General features: G+C 38.9%; 1 protein-coding gene across 1 annotated transcript in view; it reads left to right on the forward strand.

Moving 5' to 3' along the window:
• The window catches only part of ENPP1 (ectonucleotide pyrophosphatase/phosphodiesterase 1), a 58,155-nt gene that overhangs the window by 10,576 nt on the left and 32,890 nt on the right, over positions 1 to 14,689 (forward strand). The window contains exons 3-7 of the mRNA XM_035538667.2: positions 144 to 239; positions 1,330 to 1,402; positions 9,291 to 9,407; positions 11,631 to 11,756; positions 11,927 to 11,987. Of these exons, the coding sequence (XP_035394560.2) occupies positions 144 to 239; positions 1,330 to 1,402; positions 9,291 to 9,407; positions 11,631 to 11,756; positions 11,927 to 11,987 (473 nt within the window). The remainder of the gene's footprint in view (positions 1 to 143; positions 240 to 1,329; positions 1,403 to 9,290; positions 9,408 to 11,630; positions 11,757 to 11,926; positions 11,988 to 14,689) is intronic.

Below are 14,689 nucleotides of genomic sequence, written 5' to 3' on the forward strand. Positions count from 1 at the left end.
AGAAAGTTATGCAAGGCTTCCTTCCAGCTTCAACTCTTCAACATTTTCCCTTGGTGTTCTTTCAGTGATATCAGTAGAATTACACAATGGCTGAATTGTTCTGTTTCGACTTACCGTGGAAGGTACACTTTTATTGATTTCAGCTGAAAGGAGGAATGGAGCACATTAAAGGTTCTGAAAACATGGAAGGCTTGCGGAGTTCTCGCTGTGGAGCCATTATTATAGAAATTAATATACCGGTAAACGTCACTGTGACCATACTCAGTGGAAACTGGCTAAATACTTGTGTTAAAGAATGCCGTAACAGAATTTGTCATTGTGGTGCATCACGGTGGTGTCACAGTTGAATGAAACATTAGTATATGCTATTTTCAGAGAAGCTATTTTATAATGATCAGTATTGGAATTTTGAAAATAACACAGGAAATATATCAAAACAAAGTAAAAATATGCTTTCTGCACTGAAAAAAATAAACTTTTTTTCCTGCACAGATGTTGCACAGGTCAGTTACGTAAGAAGTTTCCATAAGGGTTCTTATAAGGCAGGAGTGGATCTTGTTGTAAATGCAGTGTGGTGGAGGGCACATTCCAACAAGTAGAGTAAGTAAGGGCTTTTGGCTATTGCTTAACTCTTCAACACTGAGTGAATAAGATAGCTAAGGAGAAAAGAGAATTAATGGGAAAAGACGTAATATTTCCAGAACTGGAAAAAACTCAGATGTACCTTTTTGCAGTTCTCCTGTGCAAAGGTTTATAGGCAAATTGATCTAAATAGATGCTTTTTAATATGCAGTAGTATTTGGGCACAAATTTGATTAAGATACATATTATTTTTGGATTATTCTTAGAATCATAAAATGTATAACTTTTGATTTTGTGTAAGCAGCTATAGCAATAACCAAAATCTGTTGTTTATCTTCCATGGTGCTCTTTCTGTTTGATAGGATACAGTGGTCCAGTTCTCAAGTGCTCTTCTGGCCAAAATACAAAGTTTCCGTGTTGTGAAGTAACAAAGGTTTGATAGTTTGCCCCTTTTTTTTTTTTTTTTTGAAGGACTACATTCAAGGGATGCAGAGGTAAATAACGGCCTCTCTGTCAGCGTTTCACTTTGGAAAATGTCCAAAGGAGCCAGGGCTAGAGGTGTGCCTGTGACTGGGTATCAGTGAGCTTAGTGAAGGGTCATAGTGAATCACTCTGATACCTTATTTGTCCTGTCTTCTTCCTGTACCCCTTTGTGAATCTGTAATTTTTTTCCACTCCCTATGGTTTTACAGCATCTTACAGGATTTCTTCACTTGTTCTGTAATGTCATCATGTCTTCCTGTTCAGCCTAAAGTTGATGCCATGGCAGTAGCTCCAACGTCTGCAGCAGAAAAAATGGAGGTGACTGTGGGCTTACTTGGTATGTTCGGTAGCATTATCAGTACTCAGTTGAAGTAGCGCCCTCTGTACACTTTTCTTGTTACAAATCTTATGACAGTACTATATATAAAAGCAGCTTTAGATTTATTCTTGAAAATAGATTTTCGGAAGAGGAGGAGCATGAAGATGGCTCAAGGCCCTATTTTCTTCTCCACTTTTGCTTTTATTCATAGGTCAAGTGCAGCTTGCTTGGACTATAATTTTGAGGTGACACAGCGCTGACAATTTCTTCTTTTTCTATGTAACCATGCTCTCATGTGTCACTATCACTAAAGTAGATGGCGGTCTCTGTCTACTGTGCTAAGTAAAATAATTGTTTTTGAAAGTATGGTACTATTTTTTTTTTTTTTTTAAGTATCAAGATCACTTTTCAATCCTGTTTATCCTTAAGTCTTTATAAAAAAAAAAAAAATTTACCTGCTGATTAAATAGCAGAGTCAGCTGCTTTCTGGTAATTTAATTTCTTTAAAGGTAAGTTAAATTTCCTGTTTTTTCTTTTTTTAAACTAGCATGTGCTTGTAATTTTGTCTCCCTCTAAATTCTCACATGGCAAGTAAAATGCTTTAAAAACAAAAAACAGGGGTAAAATGCATGTACTTTGATACGAGCTTGTGTATTAATACTTTCCCAGAGAACATACTGTACCTATACAGTTGGATAAGCAACAAATAAGAAAAATATTTTAGAACTGAGCTGAAAGCTGCTGTTTTATTTTTGTCTTGTCAAAACTAGACACTTTAAGTACCTTCCAAAACTATTTGAGAGCTGTAGTATGATAATGTTTTCTGCTGATATTTTCCCCACCAAGTCAAGTCACAGCTCTTTGATAAGCTCCTTGAAGGCTTTTTATGATACCTTACAGTGGCGTGAACTGCCTTTAAAACTTTCCTGTCTGTTGAATGACCTTAGGCTGCAAAAGTATGTAATAACAGTCTGAGATCATTCCATAGAAACAGCATGGGTAGATCTTCTGCATGCCTGTTTGAGAAGAAAAACAGTCTTTTTTTTTTTTTTTTTTTTTTAAAAGAGTAAATTCTCTGTTTAGTTCTGAAGAGGTTTTGGGTGCAAACCCTAACTTTTGCCTCCACTGACTTCAGGATAATTCAGTCACTTTCAGTGTTTCAGGACAACCAGCATCTGCGAGCCTCTGCTGCTCCCCTTCCCCTGTGGGCTCCAGGCACAGAATGTGGATCAACAGAAGAAAGTCTTTAGAGAACATAAAAATATTTACTAACGTGGAAAAATGGAGATGAAGGAAGAAGGATGTGTGTGATGCACTTGTTTCAGTGTTGATTACTTCGTTTTGGCCACCTATTTAGCTACGTGGCTGTGCTGGTGTGGGTAAAATATCCGCTTCATTTCAGTTTAGTAGAAAGTCTTAAATATCCTACTGTTTGTGAGTAAAGCTGAGTTGGTGAGGGCTATCCCTGTTTAAAAATAGCTTTTATAAGGATGAGCAAATGTTCTGCTGCTTCTGGCAAGTGTAGATAAGTATTTTTTTAATCTGTACAATATGTTTTCTGCACTTTTAACAGTGCTCTTTATAAAGACAGAAGGTGCCTCTGTTCTTACTTGAAATTCATTATATGTTACTATGTTCTTTACACTTTTGCAAATTAAATTATTTCTCAAAGATCTTTCAGTGCTAAAGTCCAGGTCTTCAGTCATTTATTTTAGGCGCACAAAATGGTGAAAAAAATAGTAAGCCCTTCACAGATCCCAGTGGTTTCGGAAAATTCCATGGGTTTTGTAATACTGGCATTACCAACCTGGTCTAGACGTGCTCACTTCATAGACAGACATGACACAACTGCTAGAGTCAGTCATGGAGGTTAGAATGAAAATCCACTATTTGCACAGCTTCTTTATTAATTACATAGTGGTTAGTTAATGGATGTGTCTTCAATCTTGGAGTGACATAGAATGCCAGCAATTAAAAAAAGGAAGATGGAAAGCAGCTGAGTACATGGTAGGCAAAGAGTAAGGAAGGTCATTAAACACAGGAAGAAAGGTAATCCCCAATGATTATTCCTTAAAAGAAATATCCATGTGTTCTTTGCCTTAGAAAATACAAAATAGAAGAGTGGAGGGAGTGTAGGAGTGGTGGATGAGACTAGGGAAAAGTGAAGAGAAGTGGACCGAGGCAGAAGAACTTTGTTCTTTTACAAAGGACAGGTGACAGCAGCTAAGGTGGGTGAGAGGTTTCCCTGTGTATCACTAAGACCTGCTGTGCAGCTGATCAGTCTCTTTGGTATCTGGTACCTGCAGCCTGCATGTGTGCTGGCTTTGTGGCCCTTTCACCAGCTCACTGAACCGCCCGGTGAAATTCTCTTTGACTTCAGCTCTACAGAGAAGAGTGTCGGAAACGATCTGCTCTCTAACCATGTTATCATATTGCCATTTGCTCAGCTCAAAATAAAAGGCTTCTGAAATGTTTTCGGGATTGCAGTCTTCCAGACACACAACCACCTATTCCCAACCACCATAATGTTTACAAGGCAAAGCTTTTATTGCGTCCTCCCACATAAAGGAAGCAGTGATGGGACAGAGATTCATCCCTAGATGACAATGTTTCTGATTCCAAAACAAACTTTCTCAGAAAATATTTTTAAAACAGGACATTTTCTTCTCTGCAGTTGTTAGTGTGTTGGTTTAGAAGCTTTTCCCAAATATTTGTATTAAAACCAAATCTGACATTTTGTCCTAACACTCTCTCAAGTTACAGAGCATAAAAAGTTCATGTGCTACTTTTGTCTGTAATGAGGTCTGGTTCTTTAATTTTATTTGCCTTCCTGTTATGTTTTGGATTCCCATACTCTTTCTTTATTGCACATTTTTCTTCTCAATTCTCGCTTTTTTGCGGGGTGGAGGGGATGGCGGGGAATGAGGGAGAGAACAGGAGAGGTGTGGTGGATGGCTGAGTCTGGTGCTTGCAGCATGATGCTCTGGGGTTCTAACAAGGTTCCTGATAGGAAACCTTAAGCAATATGTGCAGCTACTTGTCTCTATATAGCAACGATAATAAGTAAATAAAATAATAATAATAATAAAAAAAAAAACTTTACACAGCACATTGCAGCATCCCAAACTTGAGCTAGTCATATGCAAAATAGTTCAGGTAATATTAGTAACCTATCTGCTGCAGTGAGGTCCCGTATAGCAAAGTAAATTAGGGCACCTTTGGGCTATAGTAGTGCAATGACTCTCTGTAGCTGGGCAATCTTCTTTAAGAGATGTCTTCTGTTGTCATCTACAGAGCTGATGATCTTGGAGCATTTTCACTGACAAGGTGTCAACTATTAGTGTAACAACTCCTGCAGGACCTTTTACTGCTGTTGGCTGGGTTTAGTTGTTCCAGCAGAACATTTTTGTCATGTGTGGGGAATATCCAGATGACTAAAATCATTTAGGTTCAAGGTAAAGCTTTAGTTCAAAGCAAGTACGCAGTTTAGTGTATGAAGTTACAGTTGACTGTCCCAGAACATTGTCAAATGCTTTGGCTCTAAGCTACCATCCTTGTGAAGCCTCTTTATTAAGCTCTGAAGAAAAAAGAGCTTTAGAATTCTACAGTAAAATATTTTTAAGATTAAAATTTAAAGTAGTAGGGCTAGTGTTAAGAAAGCAAAGGCCAGAATATCCAATGTAATGATTCAATACAAGTTTTCAGCTCTTCTTTTATTATAGGTGGACACAGTATACCAGGTAAGGACCTGGACCATGTTTGTTTTTCTTGTTTATACAAAAAATTTGAGAACAGAACTGGTTTATAGTAGACACGCAGAGCACTGGCAATGTGCTGTCATTTATGATGCACCATGGTTTCCAGAGTATTGCTTGCAGGAAACATGAGTTGAACTATTTCATCAAAAGCATTAGCATTTTCAAACCCAAAAGAGATTCATATGCCACAGTAAACATAATCCTTTCATGCCTTTGCTAGTTGAAATTAAGCATGTTCAGGAAAGTGTAAAACTGAAAATCTGAAACACAATACAAAAATAGGTCTTTGTAACACTTGGTCCCAAAATCTCAGGATTAGAGTTACACTCAGGATAGAGTGTTTTTTGTTTAAGGCCTGTTTGTGGTTACACATCAGAGGATATTCTACTCTTTGAGCTTGGTAGCACTGCATGTTAGGAGTAGAGAAATCAATACGTCATCAACCTGAAATAAAATATTTTCAAGATGTCTTTTTATAACCAAATGAAGGAGTTTCTACATTCTGAATAATAATATATAAATAAAAAGAACAGTAACAAGTTTTGCTCTTTACAATGACTTTTCTGGGCTTTGAAGTCTAGCATCTGATGTCCTACCTACCTCACTGTGCACATACTTATCTACGTGGTATTTCAGATGGAAGATTTCAAAGGTCCAGAACAATTTCCATGGAAGATAATACTTTTGATACTGCCTTAAAAAAAAAAAATCTTCTTGTTACTGCACGTTATTTTGCTAGGGAAAAAAATGGAAGGGAAAAATAACAGTGTAGAGTTTTGCAGTTTATCATTCCTGACAACTGGATTATTGGATACTTGTTACTTTTCATCAGTTGTAGTGTATCTGGCAGGTGTGTTGATAACGCGAATGTTCTTATCCTCTTGTTATTTTCCTTCTGTCAATTCAAAGACAGATTTGAACTGAAAAAGTAATTATTTTCTCCTCTGGACATTATATGAAATAATTTAAGAAGACAGACTTGCCTGGTGCAGAATTCTAGGAAAGAGTTTGATCAGATCCAGGCAATAATTCCTGTGGTTTTTGTGTTTTGTTTTTTTTTTTAATGCTATATTCGTAGTCTTTAGTGAATAAAACTGTGTTATGAACTGTGTATTTGTTTTAAAAAAACAACAAAGTCTTTAGTTACTCAAGTGCTCATTGTCTTAAAAGGTACATTTGAGAAACGTGTGCATTTTAAAATGTGGTGAGTTAAAATGTGTTGAGGTAGTGGGCACAAACTGGAACACAGGAGGTTCAGTCTGAGCACCAGGCAGCACTTTTGTACCGTGTGGGTGACAGAGCACTGACACAGGTTGCCCAGAGAGGTTATGGAGTCTCCCTCTTTGGAGATCTTCAAAAGCCACCTGGATATGGTCCTGGTCAACAAGCTCTTTCTGGCCCTGCTTAAGCAGGGAGGCTTGGACCAGATGGCCTCCAGAGGTCCCTTCCAGCCCAGCCATTCCCTGATTCTGTGATTTTTGCTGCATCACACTCAAAAGGCTGATTGGATGCAGCTTTTGCTGATGGAGGAGTAGAAAAAATATAAAGACTTTGTGTAGGCATGTACGTGAAGTTTATTAAAGTCTGTCTGAAAATATTGAACTGTTGTTTAAAAGTGATTTTTCTCAGAAGATCCTCTTCCTGACCAGAAAGGTGATGTACATCCTCTGCTGTCTTTACCTCACCAAATACTTCTGAATAAGAAAGTCTTGTGCATTATTTTTCTTAAGGTAGTTTACAAAAAGTCCTAAAAGACAAAGCACTTTATTACATTTTACATTTGAACAGAATAGCAGTCTTGAGTGCATTGCTGGCTTTCCTAGATTCCCTTTAATTACTGTAGATGTAGTGATAATATATACACTATTCCTAAAGTTTATGGACCGAAATCCAATGCTTAATGAGGTTAGAAGCAATCTTGCCCTATATTTGAGTAGGCATTAGATCTTGTGTTAAAATACTGGGCATGAACAATATGGTGCTTGTTTGATAACTTTAATATATTGAGAATCCAAAATAAGCATGGTGATACTTTCTGGTCAGTGTAAGACACTGTGGTCGGTCTAATGTGACATCCCACAGTTGCTTACCATAGTATAGACCAACACTGAGCTACATACTAGGAAGTGGGAAAAGGTTTTCCTGCCTAAGAAAATTATAGGTATCACTTAAGGGCCAAGGCTTTTGTTTGTAGTCTGTGGTCAATGGCATAACTCGCTTCACTTTCTTAGAACAGCCTGGGAGGAAGGAAGAAGTGGAAGAAGTAAAGTTTTGTAGAAAATGTATACGTGTCTAAAGATATCCTTCCCTTCCCTTCCCTTCCCTTCCCTTCCCTTCCCTTCCCTTCCCTTCCCTTCCCTTCCCTTCCCTTCCCTTCCCTTCCCTTCCCTTCCCTTCCCTTCCCTTCCCTTCCCTTCCCTTCCCTTCCCTTCCCTTCCCTTCCCTTCCCATACTTACTTTAAGTTAAGAAATTAAATGCACAGGCCTAGTCTAGAGAACCTTCGTGCATGGGTAATTAATTGCAAACAACATTACTGCTTCTGCAAGTGAAAACTGCGTGTGAGAGTGGTGAAATCAGCCTCCTAATCCGCATGTTTATCAATTTCAGTACAACTGTGTAGCATTATAGAGGAAATGAATGCTATCAGAACCATTCAGTGGTCACTTAAGATTGTTTTCTTTTGCTTTCTGTCCCACAGGTACTCTGTGTCTGCATGTTAACGACAATCCTAGGATGTATATTTGGCCTGAAGCCGAGCTGTTCAAAAGATGGTAATTGACATGCCTTTTATCAGTAATATTTCTAAGCAATTCCTTTTTTTCTTCTTCTGTAAATTACTTTTAATATTATCAGAATGTCACCCTTTCTTGTTACATGAAGAGGATTGGATGCATTGGTTGAAATAGCTTCACTTAGAGTGGCATGAAAATACTGGGAAACAAATCTCAGGTGTACTCAGTACCTGTGTACTTAACTGAAAGGTAAACTGATCCTGGCAGTCAGTGACTGGTCTGGCAGCTTCCTTGTATCTCAGCTGTCACTGTGGTGATGTCACGTGGCTGACTTTTCTCAGTTCACTATTTAAAAAAACAAAAAAACAACACACAACAATTTATATTCCATGTTGTCCTAGAACATTTATTTTTTCATCTTTTCCAGTCAACTATGAAAAAAAAGTTGTTTTTTTACTGGTTAGAATTCTAGTCTGAAAATGTTCCTTGTGGAATTCCTTTGGCTGTTTTCTGTCCTGAAAAATACGTTTTTTTTTGCAGTTGAAATTTCTTCAGGTAGAAGGTTAAGAAACATATTTTAAGAAATTAAGCTTCACTTTGGGAACAACTTTATTCATGATGCAGATCTAGAGTAATTTCAAAGTTAATCTGTTTAACACACAGTCCTGCAATAATTTTTAGTGGAAGAAGGCTATGCCTTTCTCACATTAAAACTGAACAAAAAATAAACCAGCGAGCAGTACTCTCAAGTTCGTATCTCTGTGTCTGATTTGGAACAACTCTTCCTGTGTCTCAGGGTAGTACCTCAAACATAATAAAGTGCCATGTGGAGCTGGGCTTCTTCAATTCCTTGTGCTGAAGTGGCAGTGTCTTACATGAAAACAGTAATGCCAAGAAGGTATGAGCATAGGAGAGGTGTAGGTGCAGTCTGGATTCCAATTAACGTTTAATTAGTTACAGAAAGTGGAACATTGTCGGCCTCCAAAATGGAGATCTTGGAGGCTTTTGCAAAAGCATTTCACTGTTAGGGCGTGCTAACTGAAGACACGGGTTCGGATTTTCTCTGATGGAGGTATTCCATATGCTGAACGACTGTACCAACATCTTCTGGTGATGCAGAAAGGCAATTTCACTCACAACTAGAATTGTAATCCTTTGTTCCACTGCCTTCTGCCACAAATGAAATGCCACATTCCTACTAAAACAGAACCTTTTGTTCAACGTGATGAAAAATACTTTCCACTCAATAAGAGAAAATGAATGTATTTAGTTGGATCAAGACTCTTGGTTGTCTTCAGCTGCTGCTATTTTTGCAGCCACCTTGTAAGTTGTGGAATGACCAGCTGTGTCACTCCATATGCTGATCATACTTGTTCCCTTTGCATATTAATTGATAACACTATCCAATATTACAGTGAAAACCTGCAAAGGCCGTTGCTTTGAAAGGTCTTTTGGAAGCTGCCGTTGTGACAGAGATTGCGTCAAGCATGGAAACTGCTGCTTAGATTACCAGGAAGCGTGCATAGAACCAGGTAAGGATAGAAAAAATTACGGAGGCAAACTCTCATACTGTGTGACATGGGAGGGCCTTGCACTCACTGTGAGCTCTGCTGTGGTCAGATGGCTGTAATCCTGACTTTAAATGGGCCGCAAGGACAAGAGAGGGGAGGCTGAGCAGCACGGTGGCTGTGCTGCCGGTGGTCTCCCCCTCTTCCTGCCCGCTCTGTTGCAACTGCAGGCGGAGGTGCAGTGGTGAAAGCAGTCCTGGGGACCCCTGTGGAAACTTCAGGGCTGTGCGTAGCTGTTGTTACACACCAGCAAAGCTTGTAAAAGCCCTGTGGGGGGGAGAGGCTGTGAAGGACCGTGTTGCTGCACTCCCCCTTAAAAAGTGCAGGAAGAACCGTGACTGGAGGTCTCAGCTAGCTTTTTGTTTTCTGTGCTCAGGAGTGAGAGAACAGTGACATCCATTGTATTGTCCCTTGCATCAAATACACAGCTAGCATGTTCTGGGGCAGGCCGGAAACAGGAGTGGATTCTGCATGTTGTGTATTTCTGTCTGTCATCACCCACGTGAGAAAGGGGAAGGACAGAGCAGCTCTGTGAATGCACCCTCCCTACACAGTACCGTACTACTCAAGCCCTCTGCCCAGCTTGGGCATGACACAAGGGCAGTGTGCCAGCCTCTGGGACATGGCATGACAACAAAACAGACTGCAGTGGTGGAGAACAGTTGCAAAGTAAGAAGTTGTCATGAGTTACCAGGAAGCTGGAAGGCAGATGGGCAAGGGTGTGACAAATACTGTGGAGAAATTTTATGATGAAAGATGTTAAGTATGGGTAGTAACACTAAAGACAGAACTTGACTGTATTCTCTAATGTAGTTTTGTCTTAGTGCTTGATGCATGGTGCTCTTATCAGTTAACTATTTTTCTTCTTACCCATCTTTATAAGTATTTGTAAAAATTATGAACATAGTTTCAGAAATAAAAAAGATCAATGCTTACTTTTTAGAACCAAATGATTAAATTGAGCTCAGATGCCTTCTTCAGCTAACTATTTTTCAAAGGTCCTCAACATTGCATAAAGCTTTTTGCATATTATAGTATTTACATGGGATTTACCCTCCACTTTGTTTCATTATAGCAGTTTAAAGAATTCTTCACAAACAGGAGTGTATGTCTTACTACTCACTTACTATCAGATGTGTTGAATGATGTTTTTTAATTCAGTAGTCTTAATGTCAGTGGAGAATGAACTTATGATTTCCAAATAATACCGCATAACCAGAACCATAACAGATTCTGCTCTCTCTCAGAACTGTTAAGATTACTGACATTGGTAGAGTTACTCAAGCTCAGTATTCCTGGAAGTAAGATTACGTACATATGTTTGTTAACCAGATGAGAATACTTTCAGAGTTTTCTAATCATTAGTCTTGTATGAAGATTGAATAATGATTGTCCTCTACTCAAGCTTCTGGATTTGGCTTCCACATCTCAATTAAAACCATCACTTAGGTATTCAGTTCGTAAATTCACTCAGTAAATCACTCAGGTTTATCCTCACTGACAGTGAAGGATCTGCTTGTGTTTACAACTGATAACAAAATTTGTATCTTGAAATGATAAGATGTATTGGGATATTCTGTTCAGAAAAATAAATATGATTCACTAAAAAAAATTGCTACTGAAAACAGCAATGAAGTTGAAGTCAGCAGGTCCTTCTGTCAGTTTACACAGTAGTCTTGTATGATAACGGAGTTATATCTGTGCATAAGAGATGCTGAAAAAAGCTGTAATGCGTGATGGTGATTGGTAAAATTCATTGTGTCTTCAGTGCAAGTCAGAGTAAGTTACTGTTTTTCAGTGTGTTCCAGGTATTCCAAATTCAGACTTAAATTGGGGGTTTTCTTGGTGCAGTTGTTGTGGAGCTTGTTTATAGTATGCCAGATTAAATCCACAAAAATTACCATATTTAAAGAGGTCTGTAAAAAGATTCATCCTGTTGACCTTTTATGATCTGTGGTATTTATAAGCATATGCTGAATAGTTGTCTTCAGTCGGCTGTGCATTTGAATTGTTTAGCCACGGCTGTTTCTGTCTTCCAAAGCTTGCACCATTATGCATGCATGAAATACCTCAGGACTGATTTTCTGTGAGTACGCATTTGAGACAAAGCTTACCATTCAGTTTGTTACTTCTGCACTTACACTGGTGTTAACCATTGTACTGTCCCCCTCTCTCATCTATTTGTAGCTCATATATGGACCTGTAATAAATTCAGGTGTGGAGAGAAGAGGCAACCAGAATATCATTGTTCCTGTGCAGATGATTGTGTGGAAAAAAACGATTGCTGTGTCAATTATAATGCTGTTTGTAAAGGTAAGTGCCCTCGACAAATTCCTGCAGTCTCTCTTGTGTGTACCTGTGTTTATTTGAAAGGAGCAAGGATGTGGTATAATTTTAAAAACACCTAATGAAGTGAAAAACTTGCATTGATCAACAAAGGAATTTACTGTCTTGAAAAATAAATTGCACTCATTTGTTTTAAGGAGAGGCAAGCTGGGTTGAAGAAGAGTGTGAGGACATTACTGAACCTCAGTGTCCAAAAGGGTGAGGATATTGTATATTTGCATAGCTCTGTTCTTTGCTTACGTTTCATTTTTGAGATTATTTTCCCTTGCGTGCCTTCATGGGAGCTGCTTGCCTTTCTTACCCACAGCAGGAGTGGCTGCCAGCCAGACGAGCACACCTGTTCGGCCAGTATTTGGTCGCGCGTACTAACAGATCAGATTGCTCTACCCCAGCAGCACTCACGTATCCCAGCACTTGCTTGACTTGCAAGACATGTCTGTTCCCTGCCATCTCTCGCAGCTGCGTTTACAGTCGGGAGAGCTCTCCCTTGTGCCAGCCTCACTATTGTCCTACATATGCTCCAACACATGCTGTCACCCAGCAATCTCAGACTCCTGACTGCTTGTCTTCGTAGTCACTTCTAAAGACCTTTGTCCTTCTGTGCCTATCCAACACCAGAGCTACAAAAAGTGGGCAGATCACTGTCCCAGTGTCATTGGGACTGGGACAGAATTGTTTGCAAAGTGAGCTACTTTCTTTAGAAGGTGTAAAACATTGCACATGGGATCCTTGTACTTCTGTGGGTGAGCTCTATGTCAGGCCTTCTCCTTCAAGCTGCATGTGCCCTGTCTGAGGAGTTGGTCATCTAGTTTATGGCTGTGGCACTTGGACTCAAGTAGTTCCCAGCCAGAAAATCAGCCTGCACTTCACGTAATGTTATTGCTGTGGGATCTTCAAATTAACATTAAAGCTTAAGTTGACTGCACACTGTACTTGAATGAATCAGGCATTAATAGAAGTGACTTAACCATTCTTGACTGAAAAGTGTTCCACTGGAAAAAAAACGTTTGAAAACATGCTGCGGGGTTGAGTTAAGTTACATTCTTGTCTGAAAAGTGTCAAACATCCCCCCCCCCCAAATTATTTTGCTGATTTTGAAATGGAATATTTTTAGTAAAGTAAAAACACTTCATTTTTTTCTTACATCATTACTTTTTTTACTTATGCTAAGATATGTGAATCATACTATATTTATTTGAGTTACAATATTGTCAAACAAGGCGTATTTCCTTTTGGAATATTTTTATACCAAATGAGCACTTTTCATTCTGATTTGGAACAATAACAAACACTGACACTTCAGAATCTGCTTCAAGACAGACATTGGAGCTTCTTTCTAGCATTGAGCCCAAGTCCCTCATAAACTTCCACATAGGAGGTTTGTAGCCAGCCAGTTCTTAAACCTTTTATTATTAATTCCTTTTCTGAGGAATTAATTCAGGGCTGTGTGCTAGGAACTGACTAGGATGCTGGTTTCCTGAATGCATGATTAGGGAGTGATACCCCAAAGAGCAGATAAACAAGAGTGTTGTCCAGAACCACTGTCAATAGTATAAATGTCAAATGGCAACTCCTGCTAGTTAACTTGGTTGTATTTTTTTTTTTGTTCCTGTTCAGTGCATGAAAGGAATGCATAGTTACTTGACTAAAATTGTTTTAATCCTGGCAAAACCATAAATGTTGCAATAAAACCCAGCCCAGGAAAGGGTGATGTGTGGTCAAAGTTGAATTGAATGGTATTTACTGAAGGCTCATCTCAGACTGTTAGCACACAGACTTCTCCCAAAACTGACAAGTCTGTAAACAATTCACTTCTTCCTGTGGCGGAGTAGGTAGGAGTGCAGGTGACTTTAGCTCAGTGCTCATTTTGAGGCCTCAGGATATTGATTCTGATTCTGTGCATATTAATACAACGTGTTGTTGTTAAAATTTTAGTTGCGACTGCTTATGTGCGACAGAGGAGACAAAAACTGCAGTGTTCGATGATGTACTTAATCTGAGAAATCCCACTGATTTCAGTAAGACGGCTCAAATGCTTAAAATGAAGTACACATTAAATCTTTCCAATACTGGATTCTATGTTATGTAATAGGATTATAAGGGGCTATAAGATTTCAAGAGTCATCTAGTCCTTCCCACTGTCTCAGGAGTGAAATACTACTTTGAGATTTCAAACCTTCTTAAGCACTTTATCCTACTGCTTAATTAGATGGTTTTCCTGGTGTTTAGTATCTTTTGCTGTAATTTAAGCCTATTAATACATGTGCTGTCTTCAGTGAGCTGGAAGAAATAGCTTTGTAGTTCTCTCCTATGTATTTGAAGGTTATTATTTACTTTCTCCTTAATAATTGTGTATTTGTGCTTCCTGTTGAGGCCTTACATACATTTAATGGAAAAGAACATTTTACTTCCTATGCTTTATGGCTGTGCGTAGGCAGCACTGTATGCCTGGGGGCAGTAGGAAATTCTCTGTGTAGTATGTTTAGCTTTTTGAGGAGACTTTTTTCTTTTTCTTTTCCTTTTTTTTTTTTTTTTTTTTTTTTTTTAAATTGTGGTCTAACCAGCCTTCTGGGAAGCAGGTCAGCTTGGCAGCATGGTCCACAGTTCTGGTCTGTCGATCATCCAGGCTGGTGAACCTGCTAGACCACAGCAAGCTTGTGTTGCCTGCGTTATGTTTCCATAGAAGCCAGTTTATAGGAGTGGATAATTACCACTGCATTTCCTTCAGTTTGGAGTCAGGATGTGACTGTGGCATACATATTTATCCAAGAGCTGTGAAACAGCCTTGTCATACGGCTTGGACACAGCCAGCATGAATCACTGGCAGGGCCAAAGCTTGGGCCTCTGTACTCTCATGTCTGCTTGCTCATGATAACACATTTTTGACGGAGCAAAAGCTA

Source organism: Cygnus atratus, chromosome 3, assembly GCF_013377495.2.
Source record: "Cygnus atratus isolate AKBS03 ecotype Queensland, Australia chromosome 3, CAtr_DNAZoo_HiC_assembly, whole genome shotgun sequence".
In the NCBI taxonomy this organism is placed as follows: domain Eukaryota; kingdom Metazoa; phylum Chordata; class Aves; order Anseriformes; family Anatidae; genus Cygnus; species Cygnus atratus.